The 27,772-nt window shown below is 35.5% G+C and overlaps 1 protein-coding gene across 1 annotated transcript in view; it reads left to right on the forward strand.

Moving 5' to 3' along the window:
* COL24A1 (collagen type XXIV alpha 1 chain) overlaps positions 1 to 27,772 on the forward strand; it is a 410,128-nt gene that overhangs the window by 240,543 nt on the left and 141,813 nt on the right. The window contains exons 27-32 of the mRNA XM_047871498.1: positions 3,558 to 3,611; positions 5,277 to 5,330; positions 6,865 to 6,918; positions 15,572 to 15,625; positions 15,880 to 15,924; positions 16,045 to 16,089. Of these exons, the coding sequence (XP_047727454.1) occupies positions 3,558 to 3,611; positions 5,277 to 5,330; positions 6,865 to 6,918; positions 15,572 to 15,625; positions 15,880 to 15,924; positions 16,045 to 16,089 (306 nt within the window). The remainder of the gene's footprint in view (positions 1 to 3,557; positions 3,612 to 5,276; positions 5,331 to 6,864; positions 6,919 to 15,571; positions 15,626 to 15,879; positions 15,925 to 16,044; positions 16,090 to 27,772) is intronic.

Here is a 27,772-nt window from a genome sequence, read left to right on the forward strand (position 1 = left end):
ATGGACATTTAGGCTTTTTCCATAGTTTGACTATTGTTGATAATGCTGCTGCAAACATCGATGTGCATGCATCCCTTCCAATCTGTATATTTATATCCTTTGGGTAAATACCTAATAATGCAATTGCTGAGTCCTCAGGTAGTTCTATTTTTAGTTTTTTAAGGAACCTCCATGCTGTTCTCCAGAGTGGCTGCACCAGTTTGCATTCCACCAGCTGTGCAAGAGGGTTCCCCTTTCTCTACATCCTCACCAACATCTGTTGTTTCTTGTTAATTTTATCCATTCGAGAGATGTGAGATGGTATCTCATTGTGGTTTTGATTTGCATTTCCCTGATGATAAGTGATGTTGAGCATCTTTTCATATGTCTGTTAGCCATCTGGACATCTACTTTAGAAAAATATCTATTCTTATCTTCTGCCCATTTCTTAACTGGATTATTTGTTTTTTGGGTATTAAGTTTGATAAGTTCTTTATAGATTTTGGAAACTAATCCTTTATCAGATATGTCAGTTGTGAATATCTTCTCCCATTCTGTAGGCTGCCTTTTAGTTTTGTTGATTGTTTCCCTTGCTGTACAGAAGCTTTTGTATATTGATGAAGTCCCAATAGTTCATGTTTACTTTTGTTTCCCTTGCCTCCAGCAACACGTCTACTAAGAAGTCACTGTGGCTGAGGTCAAAGAGGTTTCTGTCTGTGTTCTCCTCTAGGATTTTGATTGTTTCCAGTCTCACATTTAGGTCTTTCATCCATTTTGAATTTATTTTTGTGTATGGTGTAAGAAAGTGGTCCAGCTTTATTCTTCTGCATGTTGCTGTTCAGTTTTCCCAACACCATTTGTTGAAGAGACTGTCTTTTTTCCATTGGATATTCATTCCTGCTTTGTTAACAATTGGTTACTTATGTGGTTGTGGGTCCATTTCTGGCTTTTCTATTGTGTTCCATTGATCTATGTGTCTATTTTTGTGACAGTACCATACTGTCTTGATCACTACAGCTTTGTAATACAGCTTGAAGTCTGGAATGGTGATGCTCCCAGCTTTGCTTTTCTCTTTCAGGGTTGCTTTAGCGATTTGAGGTCTTTTGTGGTTCCATACAAACTTTCAGATTGTTTGTTCTAGCTCTGTGAAAAATTCTATTAGTGTTTTGATTAGGATTGCATTACATGTGTAGATTGCTTTGGGTAGTGTAGACATTTTAACATTGTTTGTTCTTCCAGTCCATGAGTATGGAATGTCTTTCCATATCTTTGTGTCATCTTCAATTTTTTTCATAAGTGTTCTATAGTTTTCATAGTACTATCTTTTACCTCTTTGGTTAGGTTTATTCCTAGGTATCTTATTGTTTTTTGGTGTAATTGTAAATGGGATCAATTCCTTGATTTCTTTTTCTGCTGCTTTATTATGGTGTACAGAAATACAACAGATTTCTTTTTTAATTTTATTTTTATTTATTTTGAGAGAGAGAATGCACGCATGCATGCGAGTTGGGGAGGGGCAGAGAGAGGGGGAGAAAGAGAATCCCAAGCAGGCTCTGTGTTGTCAGCACTGAGCCTGACATGGGGCTTGATCTCAACAACCATAAAATCAAAACCTGAGCCTAAATCAAGTCAGACACTTAACTGAGTGAAACACCCAGGCGCCCCAGGAAATGCAACAGATTTCTGTATGTTGATTTTATATCCTGTGACTTTGCTGAATTTATGTATTAGTTCTAGCGATTTTTTGGTGGAGTCTTTTGGGTTTTCTACAAGAGTATCATGTCTGAAAATAGTGAAAGTTTGACATCTTCCTTGCAGATTTGGATGCCTTTTATTTCTTTTGTTGTCTGATTACTACGGCTAAGACTTCTGGTACTGAAATGTTTAAATTAAGTCACAGTCAACATATCTAAAATGTATCAATTTTCCCCCCACATTCAAATTGGCCTCTTCCCAATTATCTCATTTCTATTAGTGTGCCTTATACCTATCTCAATTCTTCCAGTCTTCTGGAATAAAAAGAGTGAAATCCATATTTACTTTCCCTTTTCCTTCATTCTCTATGCCTAATCTTTTAGCATGACTTAGAGTTTTTTCTATATAAGCTTTCTTTTTATATATATATAAGCTTTCTTTTCTAACAGTCATTCCAAAGCTATCCCCTCAGACATACTCGTACCTGTTTATCTTAAATTTACCTCCTGTCATATTTACCCTGCCCTTCCCTTTAAATCCTCTAATCCATCGCAGGTACTACAAGAGGACTAATTTTGATGGGCATGATGAAACATTTTTAAAAACCATCATTGGCCCCCTATTCCTGACCCTGTTAACTCCTCTACTTTACTGTCAAGGTACTACATAATCTTGGCTCAATCAGTGCATCCAACAAATTTTCTAATATTCTCCAATATAAACCTTTCTCTCTCCCATCTCGTATATGACATACCTGTTCCAATTCCTATTCTCACTATTTTGTTGCTTTAGAATATCCTCTCCTCTTCCCTCTATTTATTCAAAGCCAAACTATAGGACTGAAATTCTTATCTCCTCCATAAAGTCTTCCCAGATTCCTCTAATCCTTCCTGATTTCTTCTCTTCCTGGACTTAGAATAAGCACCACACAATTTACAATTTAATTGTCCTCTAATTGATCACCTTTGTTAATGTCATGTCTCCAAATACTTGAGAGTAGACTCTAAGTCAAATTTCTGTTAGATCTCTCCAACTCTTGTACATTGAAAGTGCTTAATATATATTTATTGATTTTTGACAATCAATAATAATATGACAGGGGCGCCTGGGTGGCGCAGTCGGTTAAGCGTCGACTTCAGCCAGGTCACGATCTCGCGGTCTGGGAGTTCGAGCCCCGTGTCAGGCTCTGGGCTGATGGCTCAGAGCCTGGAGCCTGTTTCTGATTCTGTGTCTCCCTCTTTCTCTGCCCCTCCCCCGTTCATGCTCTGTCTCTCTCTGTCCCAAAAGTAAATAAAAACGTTGAAAAAAAATTTTTTTAAATAAAAAAAATAATAATAATATGACAAATACAAAATGAGCTAATTTCAAAAAATAAATATTTGTAATATTTTCATTCTAACTTAGTTTCTTCTGTGCAAAGTCAAATCTTCTGCACTAAGATTATGACAATCTTGGGAATTTTAATGTGAATCAGTTTAATTACTTTAATCTGCTAAGGCATGTTTGATTATCCTGATCATACTGAATTGCTCAGGTAGGTTGACAGAACAGAAATAAAATTTTATTCAGTGGTTATAGAGATTAGTTAATTTTGACAATATTTTTGATACTTTTACTACTATTTTATATGTCTCAAAATGGTAAGCATTTCTCCTTACAAAGCAACAATACTTTTAGTATTTTATCCCTTGAAATATACCTTAGGGGGATTTTTATTGTATTAAAAGTCTAGCAACTTGAAGGTAAAGTGCAAAATTTGTAAATTAAAAAGTATTGGCAATTAAGGTAAGATATACATGTAAGGTATGATTCTGACAGTTTCACTTAGCTCAATCATGACTGGTTAGCTTGCCTCAGTGTTTTTTTTTTCTTTGTTTTAAAAGGGAGAACGTGGAAGTCCAGGTCCACAAGGTCCCCAGGGGGAAAAGGGTATCATGGTAAGAGCTTAGTGATTTGAAATATATATTTCCAAAGAACATAGTAATTCCAGAGGTGGGATTGCCTTGAATGGAATTTAAGTAAGTGAAAATTTCTATTTTATAGTATATTTCCATTAGAATTTTCTTTTCCCTTAAACAGTTTACCTTTCAAATGCTGATTGGCACTAACAAGCATGCAAATCAGATGGCTTGGTCAAGTGAGTCTATTGTTTTAAGAGAAGAATTAAACTGCCATAAATTAGCTGAAATGGATGAAAAAGAAAATTCAATTAGGATTCTACTTTTCTTTCATTACTTATAGTTTATATGACACATATCATCACTGCCACTCGTCTATGAGCTTGTGGTCCTGAAGTAATTCTTTGATATATAAAAGATCAGAATCCGAATTCATCTTACTTTCTTGCACCTTTAAGGTAGTAATAGCTGACAGATGATATATATAGATTGGGTTTTTTTTTAGTTTATTAAACAGTTTCTAAACATGACAGGAACTAGAACAAAAAAAATTGATAAAAGAATCTTGCTTTCCCAAAATATATCATAATAGATCTGGTGGCACATAATACTGTATACAAATTTATTTTACCCAAGCTACTCTTTTTAAAAAAAACTTTTTTTAATGTTTATTTATTTTTGAGGCAATGCGAGAGACAGAGGGCAAGCAGCGGAGGGGCAGATAGAGGGAGACACAGAATCTGAAGCGGGCTCCAGGCTCTGAGCTATCAGCCCAGAGCCAGAGAAGGGGCTTGAACTCACAAACCGTGAGGTCATGACCTGAGCCGAAGTCGAACGCTTAACCAACAGAGCCACTCAGGCACCCCCCTAAGCTATTCTTTAGTTTTAAATTCTGTATTGTTAGCAAAATACTATAAGATTATTTTCTGACCTATGTCCAATTGCTGTCAAGCAAAATATTTAACATACCCATTAGGTTAATCAATTTCAGGGATTATTGCCTACTAAGAAATTCTCTGAATTAGTATTAATATCATAAAAGGTGTGGTACTTCTAAAATTTGACAGGCTACACTATTTCTACACATTCACATTCCTTAATTATAGAATTCCCTGACTTCTGACACTGAAATGGTTTCATGGTCTATATAACATAACATATATCTATTCATAGCATAACAAAATCTACAGAATATAAGATGAATATTCTATTCTCAGTAGGTCATAATATATGATTCTGGTTTGAAAATTTCTTTCCTAGCCAAAGTGTTACTAATAAAAGGTTCACAGCTTCCCTGTAAACATTACTTATTTTTTTTAATGTTTATTTATTTTTGAGAAACAGAGAGAGACAGAACACAAGCAGGGGAGGGTCAGAGAGAGAGACACAGAATCCAAAGCAGGCTCCAGGCTCTGAGCTATCAGCACAGAGCCTGATGCGGGTCTTGAACCCACAAACTGCAGGATTGTGACCTGAGCCAAAGTTGGCCACTTAACCGACTGAGCCACCCAGGCGCCCAACATTATTTATTTCTATTATCTAACTGTGGAATATTTCCTATGGCCTTTTATATCTTTGATAGGAAAGAGATTTTATTACGTTAACACCTTTTATTGCTGTTTATAATTTACTGGTTTGTCTTCAATGAAAATGATCAGATAGAACAGAGACTTTATGTTTTTCATATTTTTACTCAAATTTTAGGGATATCCAGGTCCTCCCGGGGATCCAGGACCCATTGGTGCCCTGGGATTACCTGTAAGTACAGAAAAGACTTTATATTCCCTTCTAGGACATCTATTTAAATTTAATTGTATGATTTTAGTTATACTATATTTTTTTGCTTTTATGCAAAATAAGTAATGTATAAATTGATGGAGGCCACTTCTCTCCCCAGTCAAGGCAAAACACCCCAGAATATGTCATGGTATCTTAAACTCCCTTGACTCTACTTGCTATATTATTTATCGCTCACTTTTAATAAGTAGGACAATTCTGTAGTCTAAAACAAAAAGAAATTTAAACGTTCTTTTGAATAGCCATGTATAAGAAGACAGCGTCCATTATCAAGCTTAGAAGTGAGCTTAAATAAACAAATCACAAACAAGTTCCAACATATTTTCCTTAGAAATCTGCAAATATTTTCAAATGCCCAGATAAAAGTCGAAGAAAATATACCTTCATTGAACAAATATTGAGTTTTGAAAACACTCCATTTGTGATATAGAGAAAGGTAATAAAATCATATCTGTAAAGAAATAAAGTTTGGCTGATCAAAATTTGACCGTTATCATCAACTTAAATATGAAAAAGATAAGCCTTAATAATCACCTCAACGGAGCTATTATCAGAAACGATTTATGCTGTTTTGTGAAGCTCCTGTTTTAAAGAGAGGCCTGATTTTCCAGTACACTGAGAGACATGTTATTGACTTCTAAAATTAGGAAGATTGGTGTTGATCGGTACAGTTGCCAATCTTTTTACTCACATAAGATAATAAATAAACCCAAGATTCTTTAAAAGATCACTGTTTTTACCTACCTAATTTTATATAGATAAATAAATTTTGTTTTCTAATTGAGTCTTTTTTGAAGACTATAAAAAATTCATTGTAATTGTCTTAGTAATAAGTAACAACTTAATCTTCATTACAGTCTATTTGTGGCATATTAATTTGGTGCATTTTGTGACTTTTCACGGTAACAGGAAACATATATTTTTATGTGATGGATTATCATAAATGTCTAGAATCATGAGGAAAAAAATCCTGCAACAATAGCCATTGCTTTTTTGATATACCAGCTGACTTCACTGGCTAGATGGGTGTCTTTTTCCACTGTCACTCTGTATGTGTTCCTCCTGAAAACAACTTAGAATACTGGGAGAGTGGAGAATATTGGGGAGGAAAGTATGGCATTTATTTCAGAAATAAAGCATATTTTTATTATTTTATTTTTTTATTTTTTTTCAATGTTTATTTATTTTTGGGACAGAGAGAGACAGAGCACGAACGGGGGAGGGGCAGAGAGAGAGGGAGACACAGAATCGGAAACAGGCTCCAGGCTCTGAGCCATCAGCCAAGAGCCTGACGCGGGGCTCGAACTCACGGACCGCGAGATCGTGACCTGGCTGAAGTCGGATGCTTAACTGACTGCGCCATCCAGGCACCCCAATAAAGCATATTTTTAAGGAGACTAACCAATTTTATTTTAAGAATTCCCAAGGTCATAACTACTATTTTGATAACATTCCTGTGAATTCTATAACTGATTTTTAAATGTTCAACATGTAGGGTCATGTGGGAGCAAGAGGACCACCTGGAAGTCAAGGTCCTAAAGGACAAAGAGTAAGTTATCTAATGCAGGAAGTACATTAACCTCAAAAAAATGGCTTCATAATTGTGATGCGTTCAGCAAAAATAGCTCCATGTCTTCTAGATTGTGCTTATTGTTTTTTTTCCTTATTTTTGTTACATTAGATGAACTACCTACATTAATTTAAGTGTGACTCATAATCATTTGTACTGATAAAAACCACACTTTTCCATTTTATGTTTTACAAATTTTACTAATTTACATAGAATTCTTCTTTCTTATTCTCAATTTCCAGTTCCACTCTTTGGGAAAATTATAAATGTGAAGATGTTTAAATAAATTATTTTTCTACTCACAACAGACTTACATAGTAACATCCTGACAAAATAAGAATGATAGAAAATGGAATGAAGACACACACAGGGTAACTAAGAGTTTGTTCATTGTAAATCAGAAGTGATATAATCGTCATTGTTTAGTAATTAGAAATCTTTCAATCTTTGAGTCTTTTAAACATTAAATCCTTTTTTTAAGAAATCAGAACCACAGTATATTGCATGCTTGTCACATGCCAGGCACCTTTACATATATTATTTTACTTAATACTTAAAACTACCCAGAGAAGACGTATAGTCTCAGATATTCTAGCCGAGGAAAACAGAGCTCAGAGACTTTTAAGTATATGGTCTATAGGCACACAGAGAGAAATGACAAAACCAGGATTCAAATCTTAGTGTGTTTACTCCCAAGCGAATGCTTATTAAGGAGTTTTTCTCCCTTGATAAATTTGAATATGTGGGCTTTAAGAATTCTCTTTCTCCCTTGGCTTTACCTTGAATTTTAGAGCTAGTGAAGAAAATATTTATAAATTCTAAAAACATGCTGTCCAACTAACAAATTTTGTTAAAAATGAAACAAAAATTGCATTTTCCAGTTGGCAAATGGGAGAAAAGTATTATGAATGCCCAGTTGGAACAGCTTTAGCTTCATGCCCTGTGTTTTAGGTGAAGATTGACGAAAGAGAGCAAATTTATCTCTATTATTATTTCTTTTCTGAAAAACTATTTTTCTTATTGGGTTATAGATTTAGAATTTCTAAATAATCTCGATGGCCACATCTACTTTAGTCCAAATGGTGTTTAAAATAATAGAATAAAAAATGACAGTAGATGATCTGTACCCACACTGTCATGTAGTGGTCTGCACCCTGCCACCATTCAATACTTGGTCAGGTCCAATGTGTTTATTCGGCTTTGTATTAGTCAGAGTGAGAAAGTTCAACCAGTTTTGTGAGAGTTGAAATGAAGCAGAATACTTTGCAGTGTTTTGCCCTTTGTTAATTAAGTAATTGAGGTCTTATTGATTGTCCAAGTAGAAGTCATGTGCCTGAGTAAGATCTCCTCTGAACCACTTGTGTTATCTGCTAATTCGTATGGAAAGTTCATTTGCTCTGTGGTTTTCTGACCTCCCCATGACCCTTGGGTAGATAGTTACCCTTTTCTAGTTTGCCACTTTGTCCTCAACTCTTACCTCCTCAATGGCCTATTTTCTTCTTATCCTCCAAATACATTTACTGATTCTCTCCCAAAATGGCTTCTCACTATTATTTAAAGTTCATTCATTACTTACTAAACAAGGAAATCTTATTTAGAAATAAAGGCTTTGTTGAATAAACACACTTCCTTTGCAGGAGAATATTTCAGGCAATTCATGAACATTGAGAATACAAAAAAAAAGAACTGAAGACCAGAATATTTGAAAAAGAATGTATTATTAGAAAGTTCCATTCTAGATGTCACCTAGTATCCTCCCGTTTCCACTCTTTTCTTCTTATCAAACTCTTCTCCACTATGGATGTGATCTCAATGTTGTAGGTCCATCTTTCCCAATGTTTTCCATTAGCAAAAAAAAAAAGTGTTATGCCCAGGATTCGTGATCCCCAAAGACCACCAAGGAGCCGAGTCCGATGCAAAAGCAAAAGAGCCTTTATTCGAGCTAGCTCGAGTTCAATCCCCTACCTGCACCGACACAGCGGTGAGATACTGGGGAGAGAGAGCGAGTTTCAAAAGCACAAAGGTTTTATTGGGGTCTAGGGGCAGTTGGTGAGGTAATGGCTGTGGCCTCAGCCGATTGGCTGGGGAAGGGTCGGAGTCCTGTTAGCAGGTCGCCGGGGCGTGTTTTGATGGGAAATTTGAACAGGTGAGCGGGAGGTTACTCGAGGGGAGGAGGCGTGGTCAAGGTGGAGGACACAGAACAAGATGGAGTTGGCCAGCGTAGGTTGCCCTTTCAAAAGAAGAAGAAGAAGGAAAAAAGGAAGGAAGGGAGGGAGGGAGGGAGGAAGGAAGGAAGGAAGGAAGGAAGGAAGGAAGGAAGGAAGGAAGGAAAAGAAAGAAAAAGAAAGAAAGGGAGAAAGAAAGAAAGAAAGAAAGAAAGAAAGAAAGAAAGAGAGAAAAGAAAGATGACGATATATGTCTAACCCACTGAGATAAATGAAAAAGGTATCTGGCTCAAAGTCCCTGTGCTCCAGCTCTTCTCTGCCATGCCAATGGCTGAGGGGGTTGATCTTCCCAGCACATTTGTAACCCCTTTGTGGCACACAACTGTGTCACAGTACACTGGAGAGGAAGCTGTGCCCAGGCACACTGACACTGAGATCACACAGAGAATTATCATTATGGAACTAGTGCTTATGTGCCCTTACTGTGTTGCCTGTGACTTACACTGTTATCACATGGCCATGTGAACATCATGAATAATAAGACACTCTCTTTTTTTTTTTTTTTTTATTTTTTTTTCAACGTTTATTTTTTTATTTTTGGGACAGAGAGAGACAGAGCATGAACAGGGAGGGGCAGAGAGAGAGGGAGACACAGAATCGGAAACAGGCTCCAGGCTCTGAGCCATCAGCCCAGAGCCCGATGCGGGGCTCGAACTCACGGACCGCGAGATCGTGACCTGGCTGAAGTCGGACGCTTAACCGACTGCGCCACCCAGGCGCCCCTATAAGACACTCTCTTAATTAGGGGTCTGCCTGCCCATCCATCTGTCATTCAACTATCTAACATTTACTGATTTCTTACAATTTGTCAAGCATTCTCCTCATACCATGGAGGATCCAGTGTTAACTACGTTTTAGATCTGGACCACATGGATTTTTCTATTTAATTAGTTACAGCCTGCTTGGCATTTGAAATGTTGTACAATACTGTACAATTTCCAGAGGATAAGAAAAGCTCAGACAGCCAACAATGTCTGCCATCCCAGAAAACAACCTAAATAATTTAGAATAATGAAAATTTGTCTAACCTGCTTTGTGAAGGTTGTAAAATCCTGCTTCTTATAGATGAAAAAAAAAAAAGCAGGATTGGCTGAAAGTATCATTCTTATGATTTGAGATTCTTAGGGGGAGATTTGCCACAAATGTAAAGTACTATTATTTATCCTACATACACTATGCTTTTTTCCACCTGCGAAGTTTGGCTAAAGAATAGTTACTTAAGTGTAGCAAAATAACTTAACATGCCAAAGCTAATACCTATAATATATACAATCATATCCCCCATATAGACGATATAGGCTAGCGGATTCTCTACTATAGTACCGGAAAGATGGTAGGTTAGCCTTTTTGGGTCACTAAGAACCAGCACAACTTTAGTTGCTGACCCTCATGCACACATGGAACTCACTGGGGCTAAGTAACTGATCTGGTGATATCTCCCCAATGTGTACTTCTGTGTCCTGTGTCCAGCTGCCCTGACAGAAGAGATGGCACACCTAGCAAAGTTATCCTCTCTTTTCTTGCCCATGGATTGGGTCTTTGATCATTAGGCAACTTCAGATTTTGTACCCTTCCTCTAGAGGGGTGGTATAGAGGCATTCAATTAAATGATTTGTATTCTATGCTACTTAGGATTTAAATAGGGAGAAAAGATTGAAATGGCTGTATTAGAAATATGTTTTAGATTTTGTATGCAAGATATAGAATGTATAGGATTATAAAATTTTTGAATTGTGGCTTCTTCAAGGAAATGTATACCATATTGGGAAACCAGCCATCAGCATTTGTGATTAGGCTTGATGCTAGCACTACCTGGAGGACACCAAGTGATGAAGAGGAGCTTCTTGTGTGGTTTCTTCTCCTGGAAGAATTTATAACAAGACTAGGATGAAATGACCTTTCCACAAAAAGCCACAGATAATACTAGTTTTTGTTTAAGAGAACGTTTGTCCCAGCTGTGTTAATCAAGAGCCAGAAAAGACTGCTAGGCATAATTAGTTAGGCATCTGAGTAATTTAAAATTAATAGAGGGATCTGGGGCTCCTGGGTGGCTCAGTCAGTTAAGCGTCTGACTTCGGCTCAGGTCATGATCTCACTGCTCGTGGGTTCGAGCCCTGCGTCAGGCTCTGTGCTGACAGCTCAGAGCCTGGAGCCTGTTCTGGATTCTGTCTCCCTTTTTCTCTGCTCCTCCCCCACTCACACTCTGTCTCTGTCTCTCTCAAAACTAAAAAAACATCAAAAAAATTAATAAAAAATAAAAAAATTAATAGAGGAGTCAAGCAAAGACAGATGGATGTGGTTAAAAGGAAAAACATACTGAATCCAAATTAGAAAGACGTTTGTTCTGTGAATAAGGGTTGTTTCATTCATAGATACTTTGGCTTATTAAAATTGATTACAAGTGTTATAGAGATGGTCTTGTAATTCTCATAAAAGCTTCCTACATAAACAAGTGTGCTGTTTATGTCAGTGTTTTAATCACAGTTTTTTTTTTTTATTGTAGCATATATATGAAGCAGTGGTTTTGTCTCCTATCCTGTAATACTTCTAGGACTATATTGATTGTTCAGGAATTGTGTTAACCCTTTAAGATTATTGCCTACAATTCAAATACTTGCTATTTTATGAAACATGTTTAATTTATGGACTGAGCTATCAGACTTTATTCCAGTTTTTAGAACCTACTAACACCCACTTATTGTAGCCAACTTTTTCTTAAAAAGGATAAAGCTCAGATATTTTATTTAGCCAGCATACATTCTCCAAGAGGTTTATAGATAATCAGATATTTTAAAGCAGGTATTAAAAAAAATAACTTGGGGCACCTGGGTGGCTCAGTCAGTTAAGCATCCAACTTCATCTCAGGTCATGATCTCACGGTTCATGAGTTTGAGCCCCGCGTCAGGCTCTGTGCTGACAGCTCAGAGCCTGAAGCCTGCTTCGGATTCTGTCCCCTTCTCTCTCTGCCCCTCCCTGCTGATGCTCTCTCTCTCTCTCTCTCTCTCTCTCAAAAATAAATAAGCATTGGGGCGCCTGGGTGGCTCAGTCGGTTAAGCGGCCAACTTCAGCTCAGGTCATGATCTCGTGGTCCGTGAGTTCGAGCCCTGCGTCAGGCTCTGTGCTGACAGCTCAGAGCCTGGAGCCTGCTCCAGATTCTTTGTCTCCCTGTCTCTCTGCCCCTCCCCCATTTGTGCTCTGTCTCTCTCAAAAATAAACAAACATTTAAAAAAAAAAAAAAAAGAGGGGCGCCTGGGTGGCTCAGTCGGTTGAGCGTCTGACTTCGGCTCAGGTCATGATCTCACGGTCTGTGAGTTCGAGCCCCGCATCGGGCTCTGTGCTGACCGCTCAGAGCCTGGAGCCTGTTTCAGATTCTGTGTCTCCCTCTCTCTGGTCCTCCCCCATTCATGCTCTGTCTCTCTCTCTCTCAAAAATAAACAAACGTTAAAAAAATAAATAAGTAAATAAATAAGCATTAAAAAAATAACTTTATGCCCATTAAATGCCTATTATAATACTCTTCATCTCTCTTGGATTTTGTCCTAAAACTTACTTTGCCTCAGGAGTCAAAGAAGGCACATTAACTAACCCAGGGTTAACTTTTACAACCGATATCAGAGTGAAACTTAGAGACACTGATAAAGCTAAGCTTTGAGTTAATTAATTTAGCCTTAACCGAAGCATAGAGTATTGAGCTTTCCTAGTGTTCTTCCAGACTTACCTCTTAATTAGCAGCCTTAGGCTTTACAGGCTTTAATTAATGCAATTGCTATACTTAGACCTTTAAAAAAAAAAAACAACTAAATGTGGTTATCTTTGTCATCACTGTAGGAGCAGAAACTTGTCTTTCTTTGTTCCCCATATAGTCCTCATTTAGTAAATGAAATAATAATATGAAAGTATTTTAAATACCCCCTCTCCACCCAAGCAAACCTACACTTCCAGTTTGTTTGCTATTAATGCTGTCCTCACTCTACTAGTTATTTATAACAAAATGTCCAAGAAAGATAGAGATTTCAGGTTGCAAAAGAGTTGAGTGCCTAAATAACAGTGGACACATTTTTTTTTAATTGAACTATAGTTGACACACGTTGTTACATTAGTTTCAGGTGTATTACATGTGATTTACAACTGAGTTTATGCCCTACTCACCACAAACGTAGCTACCATCTGTCACCAGACACACTCATTCCTTTTCGTACTCCCTCAACCACCTTCTGTTATGACTCCAAAAATTTTTGTAAAGTGTTTTCTTACAGGTGAGAAAGAGGAGAAATGTGCTTAAAAGGAGACAGAGAAAGAGAATCAATACAGGCTGCTGAATTTTTAAGGTGAAGGTGATGATTAGAACCAGGTCCTGAGGAATCTTTGCACTTAAAACTTCAGTCATCCTTTAATAATTGCTTTTTTTAAATTTTAGTTACTTAACTATTAAACATTCCAAGCTTGTCCCCACCTCAGGACCTTTGCAGTTTCAATTTCTTCTGTCAGAATGATCTTCCCCAAGTTATTTGCAAAGCCTGCAATCTTACCTCCTTCAGGTGTCTACCCATATGTCATTTTAGAGAGACTTTTCAGACCACCCTTTCTAAAATAGGGCTCCCCATTTTGAATTCTCTCTAGTCCCTTGAGTTCTTTTTTTACTTCATTACACTTGACTACTTATTGTCATTTTATAGTTCAATTTTATATATTTATTTCATTGTTTATGTATTTAGGGATGTGTCTCTTCTCCCTACCATATCTTCTGTGCCTGAAACAGTGCCTGGTTTATTATAGGCACTCAGCAAATGTTTGCTAAATGAGTGACACACTTTGAAAGTCTCTTATCTATTCAGTTGAGTCCGTATTCCTCAACTTGACATTCAAGGTTCTACACAATAAGACTGTAATTCAAGTTTACAGTCTTTTATGGAAAAATAGGGCAGAAACGGAAGTTAGGGACAAATTGTGGAGTACTGGAAATACAGACTGAGATTATAGAGCTATGGCTTTAACTTTAGTCTGACCAGTGGAGATCCTCATGGAGTGTGAGCCTTCTCTCTAATCCCATGAATGTGCCTAAGAGGATCAGGGAATGCACTACCCTAGGAATATCCAGGAAGAGAGTCCTATTATAGTAAGCAGTTTTTGAAGAACAGAAAGCTAAAGCAACCTCACCTAAGGTGTTCCTTCGTATCAGCATGATGTATTGAGAAATGTGTATCACTATTCATTCAGTGCCTTCTCATTGCCTATTGACTTAAAAATAAACTCCAGTCTTTCACCTTTCAAGTCCCAGTCTTTCCAAAAATTTCTTAGTATAGAAAATATTTAATATAGAGATACTAAGAAATACTACGTGTAATCAATAGACAATCTAAACAGACTGCCTTTTTTCATTCTTGGGTATCTTCTTTCCTACCTCTGTACCCTTTTCTCATACCATCCTATCCCTCTGTCCAGAGTTCCTTCTAGAGCATGATCTCCAACTGTCAAAATGATATCTTTATTCCCTAAACAAAGAAGTGAAAACTCTCTCCCTCCTTCGAATCCTTTTCACCCTTAAATGCCTTTTCTCCCCCTATATTATCATCAGTTGTATAATTTACCTTACCATTCTATAAACTTCGTGAAGGAGAAATTTTCTTATAGTCGTGTATCCCTGTAACAATGCAGTCCTTTTCCACAGTAGATGTGACAGTGTTGTCAGTGTTACAGAACTGAGTTATTTCCTTTGAAAGGGACTTTAAGATTAGATCTTCTAAGGAGAGTTATAGTTTAGGCATGGAGACATATACTACCATTTAGTTAGAGAGTGACTTTTGCAACTAATGGTTTTTCACAGCTATTAACATAATATTGATAGCAACTTAACTTAGATTTAAATTTACACGAATATTCCTAGCTGTATTTTCTGTCCCTTTTCTGTGTCCCCACCATCTTCCAGTAACTACTGACAAGCAGGTGCATAACAGGCACAATGCAGTCAGCCCTCATTTTCTAACAAAGAGAAAAATGCCATTCCCAAGATATAAAACTCAAGTAGACAGTTGGATAAACAAGCCAGCCACTTTTAAGTTAGTGTAGAGTTGTTCTTAGAATTTATTGTGGCTAGCTCCTCAGTGAACAAGATGAACGAAATAGTGAAATAACAAACCTGTACTGTAACCACCTCCACAACTGAATCATCTGTTGTCATGGTCTTATATTTTATTCTTTGGCCTTAAATCTTGAAAATACTGGCTTGATTGTCCCATACAAAGAGGTTCATCCATATACCTAGCTGTATTCTTTTCTGTGTTCATGGTACAGAAACAAATAGGAGTTTGTCAAGAAGAACACAGTGTGTTTATTTGTAAGGATGCAGAATGTTAAAAAAAAAAACAGCATTTAAAATTAAGAAGAGGATTTTGTTTTTCCATCCCTAGGGACCAAGAGGACCAGATGGTCTCATAGGGGAACAAGGTATACAAGGTTCCAAGGTAAACACTGATTTTCTCATTTCATAAGCAGTTAAGTTTTTTTGAGCCTTCCTTACAAAAGTATGGTTCTGAATTTTCTCTTGGTATAAATATGAAACATACATAGAGTTTTTATTACACACAGAGAAATGTTTTCTTTTAAATATTGAACTACATACTTGATGCCTTATTTTCTTGTATGTGAGTGTAGGCTAGCATGTATAAGACCATAATTCACATTTGTATTAATTCCTCTGGTATTGATACTTTGTTAGGGTGAAAAAGGAGATCAAGGAAAAAGAGGGCCTTATGGTCTTACTGTAAGTAGTAAAACATTTAACATTAAAGATGAATGTGTAAAATCTTCCCCATTTTTCTCCGTGTGTGATTAATAATTGGTGAGGGAGTTACTTGACCCAAGCATTTTCTTCCTTATATAGGGTAAGACTGGAAACCCTGGAGAGAGAGGAATTCAAGGGAAACCAGTAAGTAATAAAGAATAACTAAGCAATGAATAAATTTTGTTCAGTTTATTCTCTGACACAACTCTTGTGACTATTCCACGTGCTAGACTAAGAGAATACCAGCTCTTTTCCTCCTTCAGTCATTAGGGTGGTGTTTTACTTGAGCAAGTTGCATCCTCATTGTAGGGCTGAGGTTTACCCACCTATAAACTGTTGGTGATAACTGTTACTTTTACTCTACCCTAGGTATGATTAATTTTTCTATGGGCGCCGGGGTGGCTCAGTCGGTTAAGCGTCCGACTTCAGCTCAGGTCATGATCTCACGATCCGGGAGTTCGAGCCCCGCGTCAGGCTCTGGGCTGATGGCTCGGAGCCTGGAGCCTGCTTCCGATTCTGTGTCTCCCTCTCTCTCTGCCCCTCCCCCGTTCATGCTCTGTCTCTCTCTGTCTCAAAAATAAATAAACGTTAAAAAAAAAATTTAAAAATTTTTTTTTCTGTAAAATCCATTTTAAAATAAAATGGCGCAATATTGTATAAATTAATGGAATATTGATAAAGCTAACATAACAAGAAACTTCTTTGAGGCTTCTTGCCTACTTTCATTTTAAGTCCAGTGCTCTTCAGACCCTTGGAATGTGGACGTATGTCTGTCATCATGCTTTGCCGTGGCACTGCTCTTAGAGTTTTTAATATTAGTGAATGCTACGTATTTTCCTACTATCAAAAAATCTTTTCAGAAGTATATAGTTTTTTCCCTGAGTGGCAACAAGTTCTCTTTTATGGTCATAGCATAGAAACAGGCAGGAGTTTGTCAACCAAAAGAAGATCACAAGGTCTCCGTTCACTAACTGAAGGGGAGAAATGTTAAAAACAAAAACAACAAATATGTATTTAAATATATATGTATGTATTTATATATATATAAATATATATTTTTTATATATGTGCATGTGTACACACATATATGTGATAGCACATATATAAAAATTTTGAGCACATAAGCTTAATTGTATGAGCTTTCATACATTTCATACATTTCTGGTTTTATTTAGAATCGTGATTTTTATGATAATTATAATTTTAATGATATTTTGCTTTGTCATGTACATATGCATACTCAATTTAAAATTCTAAAATTAGATAATAATTTAAATGGCTGGCAACTGAAGAGCCAGAAAAGGATAAGAGAAAAATGTTTTTTCCTGCTATAGCAATTGTCACTAATGTCATTGCATTTATGTGTTCCTCTTTGAAATCTGCTGCCCCCTGCCTGTTGTTTCCCATAATGGCATTATATTTGACAGTGGTCAAATCTAAAACATCAGAAACCTAAAAGAGAAAAATGTATTCAGGGAAAGAACTTGTGTGTGACAGTGTTATTAACTGAAGTCATCCCCAAAGAATATTCTTTGAGTATTAATATTCATCATCTTGGTTTCTGTTATATCAATGCAAATGTTGTTTCTGTAGATATTTTCCATTTTGCTACACTGTATACAAAGCTAATATGTAGCAATGCATAGAGAAATTTGGAGCCCATTGAGTTCATTCTTTTCATTGTAAAGAAATGAGGTCTAGAGAAAAAAAATTACTTACCTATTTTATATATCATTGATATTCCTTAGAATTTTATTTTTATTTGCAGCCTGTCAGATACGCCTAGATAAATATGATATGTGATGTTTGACTTCCTCAATCAAATAGAAGACATTAGAACCATTTTGTAACCATAGCTTAAGTCAAGCAATGCATAGACTCCTGGAAGAGTAAAATTACTTTAGTGGATGACATGTATTGGACGTTAAATCATGAATTTATAGTAGTTATTGAGGTTTACATGGCTCTATACCTGTATTGTCTTCTTGATTGAACAGAAATAGGCTTTTGAGATCTTAGGGAAGCTAGGATCAATCAATCCAAGAAATCCAGATGTCCCCAAAGATTTATTTGATCCTACAGAGAATAATCTCAATGTCTCTAGTCATTTATGCAACTGTCAACAAGCTGGAAGCGCTATATAATAGAAAGGTCAGATTGACCTTTGTTCCAGTACATCCTCCTAATAGCTATATAGTTTGATTAAATTGTCATAATTCTAAAGCCATATATTAAATGAAAAATGGTAACACATATAGTATTCTGTTTGTCAAGATATCCAGGAAAAGTACATTTGTTTATGGGCCAACACTATTTCCTATACTTGCCTTCCATCCATGTGTAGATCTGGCTCAAAGGAGAAATCCTTTGAGGAAGGGTCATGATCCATTGTGTTATTCAGGTGGTAAAACCTGAGTAACTGTTTTTCGAATTCTGAATCTTATAAAAATTATAACTATTGGGGACCCTGGGAGGCTCAGTTGGTTGATTGTCCAACTTCAGCTCAGGTCATGATCTCACAGTTTGTGGGTTCAAGCCCTGCATTGGGCTCTGTGCTGACGGCTCAGAGCCTGGAGCCTGCTTCGGATCTGTGTCTCCCTCTCTCTCTGTTCCTCCCCCACTTGTTCTCTGTCCTCTCTCTCTCTCAAAAATAAATAAATATTTTTAAAAACTATACCTATTTTTAATATTTTTTTAGTCTAGATATTCTTTTAGTTGATGAGTTAGGGCTGTTAAATCTTCAACTATGATTTTGTAATTTTGTTTCTGTCTTTAATTTTGTCAAATTTTGCTTTATATATTTTGAAATGCTATTTTTAGAGTATTCACGTTTATGGTGATTATGTCTTCCTGATCAATTGATCCCCTTTTATCATTATGAAATATTCCTCTATATCTCTGGCAATAGTTTTTATTCCTAATAATACTATTTATTTTTGAAATCTGCTTTATTTGATTAATAAGTCTGTTCAGACTTCTTTCACTTATAGTTTGCATAGCCTATCTTTTCTGTTCATTTACTTTCAACCAACCGATCTGTGTTTTAGTATTTAAAAAAAATTTTTTAACATTTACTTATTATTGAGAGACAGAGAGACACAGATCCTGACGCAGGGCTCAAACCCACAAACTGCGAGATCATGACCTAAGCCGAAGTCAGTTGCTCAACCAACTGAGCCACCCAGGCACCCCAAAGTGGTTTGGTATTTAAAGTGAGGGTATTATAGTTGGGTCTTGCTTTTTCATTCATACTGAAAATCTCTACCTTTTAATTTGTGTTTGGTCCATTTCCATTTAATGTATTTATCAATTTGGTTGTACTTTGGTCAATCATTTTATGATTGTTTTTCCTTGTAGTGGTGCTGTTGTTGTTCAGTGCCTTCTTTTGGCAACGAGAACTCCATTTTAATTTAGATATTGGCTTTTTAGCTATACTTCTTTGCTCTATTATTTTTTTAAGTTTATTTATTTATTTATTTTGAGAGAGAGAAAGAAAGAGAAAGCACACAAGCAGGAGAGAGAAAGAATCCCCAGCAGGTTCCATGCTATCAGCACAGAGCCCTATGCGCATCTTGATCTCATGAACCATGAGATCATGACCTGAGCAGAAATCAAGAGTTGGACTCTTAACCTACTGAGCCACCCAGGTGCCCCTGCACTATTATTTTATTAACCACTATTAAGTGGTTATTCTAGGTCAGGAGTCAGTAAACTTTTTCTGTAGAAACAAGTGCTGGTCTAGATTTGACTCCCAGACTGCAGTTTGCCAGTACATATCCCAACTTTCTGTAGTCTTCTTAGAGTTAACAGTGATACTTAACATAATTGTAAGAAACTTGCAACCATATAGACCCATTTACCACCAACTTCCTGTTGTTTATGCCATAAATGTTTTATGTATTATATCTGTGTGTGCTGTAAACCCCATATTGCAAAGTTAAAATTTTGCTTTAATATAAATGAAGTATTTTGGGTTTAACATAAGTGAAATATGTATTTTATGGTTTTGGTGGGAGGAAGTAGTGGGTTTTTTATCTATGCATTTAGTTTTTCTGATGTTCTCCATTCCTTTTTATAGATATACATTTCCAAATATATATATATATATATATATATATATATACATATATATATTTATAGATATATAGATATAGATATATACATACCCAAATGTATTCATTTCCCTGAAGCCTATGGAACTTCTTTTAGAAGTTCTTATAGTCAAACTCTGCCAGTCATGAATTCTCTCAGTATTTTTTTTTACAAAAAAATGTCTTTATTTCACTATCGTTTTTTTCTTATACATGAATTTTTTTTAAGTTTTATTTTAATTCCAGTTAGTTAACATACAGTGTTATATTAGTTTCAGGTATACAATATAATAATTTAGCATTTTCATACATCACCCTGTGCTCATCACAAATGCACTCCTTAATCCCCATCATCTGTTTTTCATCCATCCCAACCCACCTGCCCTCTGGTAACCCTCAGTTTGTACTCTATAGCTAAGAGTCTGTTTTTTCATTTGCCTCTCTCTCTGCCCCCCCCCTTTGCTCATTTTTTTTTTGTTTCTTAAATTCCACATATGAGTGAAATCATATTTTTCCACTGGATATAGAATTCTGGGTTGACAAGATTTTCTTTTATTTGTTTGCATTCAGCACTATGAAGATGACATGGCCATTTTCTTATTTCTGATGAGAAGTCCACATTTATCTTTATCATTGTTTCCCCCATATGTAATATATCATTTTTCTCTAGCTCCTTTCAAGATTCTCTCTTTATTTTTGGCTTTTGGTAGTTTAAGTATGATGTGCCTAGATGAATTTTCTTCACATTTATTCAGCTTGAGATTTGCTGAGATTCTTTTGTATGTAAGTTTCTATTTTCACTAAATTTGGAAAATTTTCCACTTTATTTCTTTTGATTTTTTTTCTATTTTATCTTCTTTCTCCTTTTCTTTTTCAAAAATTCCAAGTAATTATATATTAAACATTTTGATATCATCCCTTAGGTCTCTGGGGCTTTTATTCATTCCTATTTTAATCTTTTTCCTTTTTACTTTTTTCAATAGAGTAATATGACTCTATCTTCACTCACATTTTAAGTCCATTCAGTGAAATTTTATTTATGGTATCGAATTTTTAAGTTTTATTTCAGGTGTTTAATTATCAGTTCTATAACTTCCATTTTTTATAGATGCTGTCCTGAGATGTCCTGTTTGTTTATTCACCATAAGTGTATTTTTATTTACATTACTGAGCATATTTTAAATAGCTACTTTAAAATCCTTATGGGATAATTCTATCTGGGTAATCTTGAGTGTTGTTGTGTTAATTGCCTTTTCTTGTTAATATGGGAAATTTTTCCTGTCCAGTAATTTTGAATTATATCTTGGACATCTTAAATGATTTGTTGTAGAAATTCCAAATTCTGTTATATTTCTTTAAAGAGTGCTCTTTGTTTCATTTTGGTTTTTAATTTGGCAAATTCTTTACTTGACTGCTTTTAAACTCCAGATATTCTCTCCTCTGTGGTAAATGGCTGCTGAAATATCTGTCCAGTTCTTTTAGGCTTTGCTGGGCTGCTCAGTTCTACCACATCAATACATACTTCAAATGCCAGCAAGAGAATTAGGCAGAGGTTATACTCAGAACTTCAGGCTCCTCCTCTCTGACTTTCTCTTCCATACAGCTGACTTCCCTACAGCTATGGTCATTCCATATTCTACCCTCTGGGTCTCCATGCCAGTAAGACTGCAGGTTTTTATCCCCCTTTTTTCTTAACTATCCTACATATCTTACCTTCTTTTTGAAAAGCCATATTTAAAAAAAAAAATCAGACAGTGAAATTCCTTTCTTCTACATGTAGACCTTTCCACTCTAAATTTTGCCTATTGTGGGTCTTTCTCCAATGTTTTTAAAAAATATTTTGTCTTGGGTTTATAGTTATACCTGTATAAGTTGGTTTGATAGGAGCTATTGGCCAGTATTGGAAGTGGAAACTCTTAACGGTTCTTCTTTAAGTAGTTTTCTCTGGAGGAACTCAGAATAATTGAGAAAGATTTATTTCTTAATCTTTACAAAAGACAAAGTAATTCTTCCTCCCTTTTCAGATAATGATGCACATAGTTTTTATAATCCTACAATGAAATAACATTCATATGCTTCCTTGCTTATTCTCATAAAAAGTCTTTGAGGATGATCTTTACATTTACTGAAAATGGAAAAGGCATTGAATGATTTCTTGTTGAAATCAGTAAAATGCAGTTCAGTATAGTAGATGAACATGGCATTGGAGTCAGACATTGGAAGTCAAATAGTGGTTCTGCCATTTAACTAACTGTTTTTGGCTTTATACAAATTATTTAACATCTCTGAGCCTCAGTTTTCCTGTCTTTAAAATGAGATACTTTCTATAATTATATCAAATGATATTCATTATGTACTTGTCATAGGCTCTCAATATATAGCAACCACATACTTGTTCTTCTGGTCATCATTATTGTAGTTGCTGGACTGAAGTAATGGAGCAAGAAGTTCTACTACAAAGAATATATTTTCAATAGTATCTGAAAAGCCTTAAAGGGAATTTTTATTTTGTACCAGCTTATGCTTTTCTTTCCTGTCTGTAATAAAAATAAGTAGAATCCATAGATTATTTCATAACTTTGCCAAACAGCTTTTATGCACCAATGACATCATTAAAAGTATATATTAAGCTTGATATTGTATACAAACATACTTCACAAAGCAAATTGGGCAGACATTATTCAAGGTTCTGAACTTCTGCTCTATGTGTCAGTTGGTATACCAAGCACAAAGGGAACCCTTACATTGATTCTGTCTCTTCATTTTGGAGCCTTAATGTAGGCAGCGTATAATTTTCATGACTGAAATAGGGCCTTAGTCAGATGTGAGTCTGTGATTTTACATATCTTCCTTTCCTTAACCAGAGAACCATACACAACTAAATATAGCATTAATGGCTATCACTTGGAAAGCTTTATGTTGCTAGGAGTTTTTAATATCTTTACTTCCGATTTAATGTCATATTTTTCTTAGCTTTTAGTTTTAATATAAAATGGTGATTGTGATCCACCGTATATTTGCCAACCTTCCCAAGGTCAATAATGTAGAGCAGGCAAATTGCAAATAGACAAGGGCAGTATTTTCTACATCATCAACTGTCATCAGTGTCTGGCACATAGTACATGCTCCACAAATTTTTAAATGGAAGGATCAAAGAAGACGTGGAATTCTATTTAGTTTTACATACTATTTTAGAATACACCTCCACTTCTGAGACTCAATTTAATGGTACCATAGATGGCATGGTATAAAAATAGGGGAAAATAAAGGATATTAGCTCAATTTAGACATTTCTGGTCGTCTAGGTTCTGAGACGCCTATGCCTCTCCAGGTCTTAAGGGCATAAGTTATACTTACTAATATATCACAAGTTATTATTTTTGGAGGAAAAATCATTTTTATATCAATATTAAAGGTACAAAATCTAAATTTGAAGTAATTCTGGATATTTGTCACTGTATATTAGTGGGGATTAAGTATAAGAATATAGATAGATATAAGGAATTCCTACAATTCAACAACAAAAAACAACTTGATGAAAACATGAGCAAAAAGACTTGAATAGACATTGCTTCAAAAAAGATATGCAAATGGCCAATAAACATATGAAAAGATGTTCAATATCACTAGTCATTAGAGAACTGAAAATCAAAACCACAATGAGATACCACTTGTCACCCATTAAGATAACTACTATTAAAAACACACACACACACACACACACACATTTGCATAGAAGATAACTAGTGTTGACAAAGATGGAGAAAAATCAGAGCCCTTGTGCATTGCTGGTGAGAATGTAAAGTGGTGGGGTTGCTATGGAAAACAGTTAGGTGGTTCCTCAAAAAGTTCAACATAGTATTACCATAGTATCCATCAATTTCACTTTAGATATATATCCCAAAGAATTGAAAGCAGGGACTCAGACACTTTTACACCAGTGTTAATAGAAACAGTATTCACAATAGCCAAAAGGTAGAAAAACCAACTATCCATTGCTGGATGAATAGATAGATATACAAAATATGGTATACATATGAAATTAAATATTATTGAACTTTATTAATGAAGGAAATTTTTTTAAGTTTTTCTTTAAAGTCCAGTTAAACATACAGAGTAAATAATAGTTTCAAGTGTACAATATAGTGATTCAGCATTTACATATATCACCAGATGCTCATCACAAGTGCACTGCTTAATCCCCTTTGGCTATATAACCCATCCCTCCACTTACTACCCTTTTAGTAACCAGTTTGTTCTCTATACTTATGAGTTCCTTGGTTTTCCTCTCTCTCTTTTTCCTTTTGCCTTGTTTGTTTTGTTTCTTAGATTCCACATATGAATGAAATCATATGGTATTTGTCTTTCTCTGGCTGACTCATTTTGCTTAGCATAATACGCTCTAGTTTCATCCATGTCATTGGAAATGGCAAGATTTCATTCTTTTAATTTTTTTGGGCTGAGTAATATTCCATTGTGTGTATACACGCATGTGTGTGTAGATGTATACCACATCTTCTTTATCCATTCATCAGTCTATGGACACTTGAGCTGATTTCATAATTTGCTGTTGTAGATAATGCTGCAATAAATATCAAAGTGCATGAATCCCTTTGATTTAGTGTTTTTGTACTCTTTGGGTAGATACCTAGTAGTGTGATTGCTGGATCAAAGGGTAGTTCTATTTTTAACTTTTTGAGAAACTCCATACTGTTTTCTAGAGTGGCTGCACCAGTTTGCTTTCCCACCAACAGTGCAAGAGAGTTCCCCTTTCTCCACATCCTAGCCAACACCTGTTGTTTCATGTGTTGTTGATTTTATCCATTCTAACAAGAGTGAGGTGATATCTCATTGTAATTTTGACTTGCATTTACTGACGGTGAGTGATGTTGAGCATCTATTCATGTGTCTGCTGGCCATCTGTATGTCTTCCTTGGAAAAAGGTCTATTCATGTCTTCTGCCCATTTTTTAACTGGATTATTTGGTTTTGGAGTTTTGAGTTTTATAAGTTCTTCATGTATTTTGGATATTAACCCTTTATCACATATGCCATTTGCAAATATCTTCTCCTATAGGATGCCTTTTAGTTTTGTTGATTGTTTCCCTTGCTGCGCAGAAGCTTTTTATTTTGATGAGGTTCCAATAGTTTTTTTTTTTTTTTTTGCTTTTATTTCCCTTGTCTCCGAATACAGCTCTAGAAAGATGTAACTATGGCTGATGTCAAAGAAGTACTGCCTGTGTTCTTTTCTAGGAGTTTGATGGTTTCCTGTCCCACATTTAGGTCTTTCGTCCATTTTGGATTTATTTTTATGTATGGTGTAAGAAAGTGGTTCAGTTTTATTCTTTTGCATGTTGCTGTCCAGTTTTCCCAATGCCATTTGTTGAAGATTCTGTCTTTTCCCATTGGATGTTCTATCCTGCTTTGTTGAAGATCAGCTGCCCATATAGTTGTGGGTCTATTTCTGGGTTTTCTATTCTGTTCCATTGATCTATTTGCCTCTTTCTCTGTCAGTACCGTGCTGTCTTAATGACTACAGCTTTGTAATATAGCTTGAAGTGCAGAATTGTGATGCGTCCAGCTTTGCTTTTCTTTTTCAGGATTGCTTTGGTTATTTGGGGTCTTTTGTGGTTCCATATACATTTTAGGATTATTTGTTCTAGCTCTGTGAAAAATGCTGAGAAGAATTGCATTATATGTGTAGATTGCTTTGGGTAGCATAGACATTTTAACAATATTTGTTCTTCTGATTAATGAACATGGAATGTCTTTCCATTTCTTTGTGTCATCTTCAATTTTTGCATCAATATTTTATAGTTTTCAGAGTACAGGTCTTCCACCTCTTTGGTTATATTTATTCCTAGGTATCTTATATTCTTGGTGCAATTGTAAATGGGATTGATTCCTTAATTTCTCTTTCTGCTGCCTCATCATTAGTGGGTAAAAATGCAACAGATTTCTGTACTTTGATTTTGTATCCTGCAACTTCACTGAATTCATTTGTCAGTTCTAGCAGTTTTGGTGAAGTCTTTTGAGTTTTCTATGTATAGCATTATATCATCCCAAATAGTGAAAGTTTTACTTCTTTCTTGCCAGTTTGATGCCTTTTATTTCATTTTGGTGTCTGACTGTTGTGGCTAGGACTTCCAGTACAATGTTGAATAGAATTGGTCATAGTGGACATCCCTGTCTTATTCCTGACCATAGGAAAAGCTCCCAGTTTCTCCCCATTTAAGATGGTATTAGCTGTGGGTTTTTCATATTATCACCTTTATTATGTTGAGGTACGTTCCCTCTAAACCTACTTTGTTGAGGCTTTTTATGATGAATGAATGTTTACTTTGTCAAAACCTTTTTTTTTTTGCATCATTTGAAATGATTATATGATTCTTAAACTTTCTGTAATTAATGTGATGTATCACATTGATTTGTTGGCAAGTATTGAACTACCCTTGCAACCCAGGAATAAATCCCACTTGATTGTGGTGAATAATTTTTTTTAATGTATTGTTGAATTTGATTTGCTAGTATTATTTGAGGATTTTTGAATCTATGTTGATAAGAGATATTAGCCTATAATTCTCCTTTTTTTTTTAGTGTTTTTATCTAGTTTTGATATCAGGATGATGCTGGCCTCATAGAATAAATTTGGAAGTTTTCCTTCCTTATCTGTTTTTTTGGAATAGTTTGAGAAAAATAGATGTTAACTCTTCTTTAAACGTTTGGTAGAACTCACCTGCGAAGCCATCTAGTCCTGAACTTCTGTTTGTTAGGAATGTTTTGATTACTGATTCAATTTCTTTGTTGGTTATTTGTCTGTTCAAGTTTCTATTTCTTCCTGTTTCAGTTTTGATAGTTTACATGTTTCTAGGAATTCTTCCATTTCTTTTATGTTGTCCAATTTGCTGGCATATAGTTTTTCATAATATTCTCTTGTAAATTTTTATATTTCTGTGGTGTTGGTTGTTATTTTTCCTCTCTCATTTGTGACTTTACTTATTTGGGTCCTTTCTCTTTTCTTCTTGGTAAGTCTGGCTAAAGGTTTATCAGTTTTATTGATTTTTTTCAAAGAAGATCTGGTTTCATTGATCTGTTCTATCGTGGGTTTTTGTTTGTTTGTTTCTATATCATTTATTCTTGCTCTAATCTTTATTATTTCCTTCCTTCTGCTGGCCTTAGGTTTTGTTTGTAGTTCTTTTTCTAGCTCCTTTAGATGTAAGGTTAGGTTGTTTATTTGAGATGTTTCTTGAGTTGGCCTGTATTGTTATATAATCTCTCTTAGGACCACTTCTGCTGCATCCCAAGGGTTTTGAACCATTCTGTTCTCAATTTTATTTGTTTCCATGTACTTATTTTCTTTTTTGGGTTGACCCAAAAAGCCATGAATGTGTTAACCCATTCATTGTTTGGTATCATATTATTTAACCTCCATGTATTTGTGTTCTTTCCAGATGTTTTCTTCTGGTTGACTTCTAGTTTCATAGTGTGTGGTGCATGGTATGACTTCATTCTTCTTGTATTTGTTGAGGACTATTTTGTGACCTAATATGTGATCTATTATGGAGAATTTTCCATGTGCACTTGAAAAGAATGTGTATTCTGCTGTTTGGGGATGGAATATTCTGAATATATCTGTTAATTCCATCTGGTCCAACATGTCATTTAAAGCCATTGTTTCCTTGTTGATTTTCTGTTTAGATCATCTGTTAATTGATGTAAATGGTGTGTTAAAGTCCC

The sequence above is a fragment of the Prionailurus viverrinus genome, chromosome C1 (genome assembly GCF_022837055.1).
Source record: "Prionailurus viverrinus isolate Anna chromosome C1, UM_Priviv_1.0, whole genome shotgun sequence".
Lineage (NCBI taxonomy): Eukaryota > Metazoa > Chordata > Mammalia > Carnivora > Felidae > Prionailurus > Prionailurus viverrinus.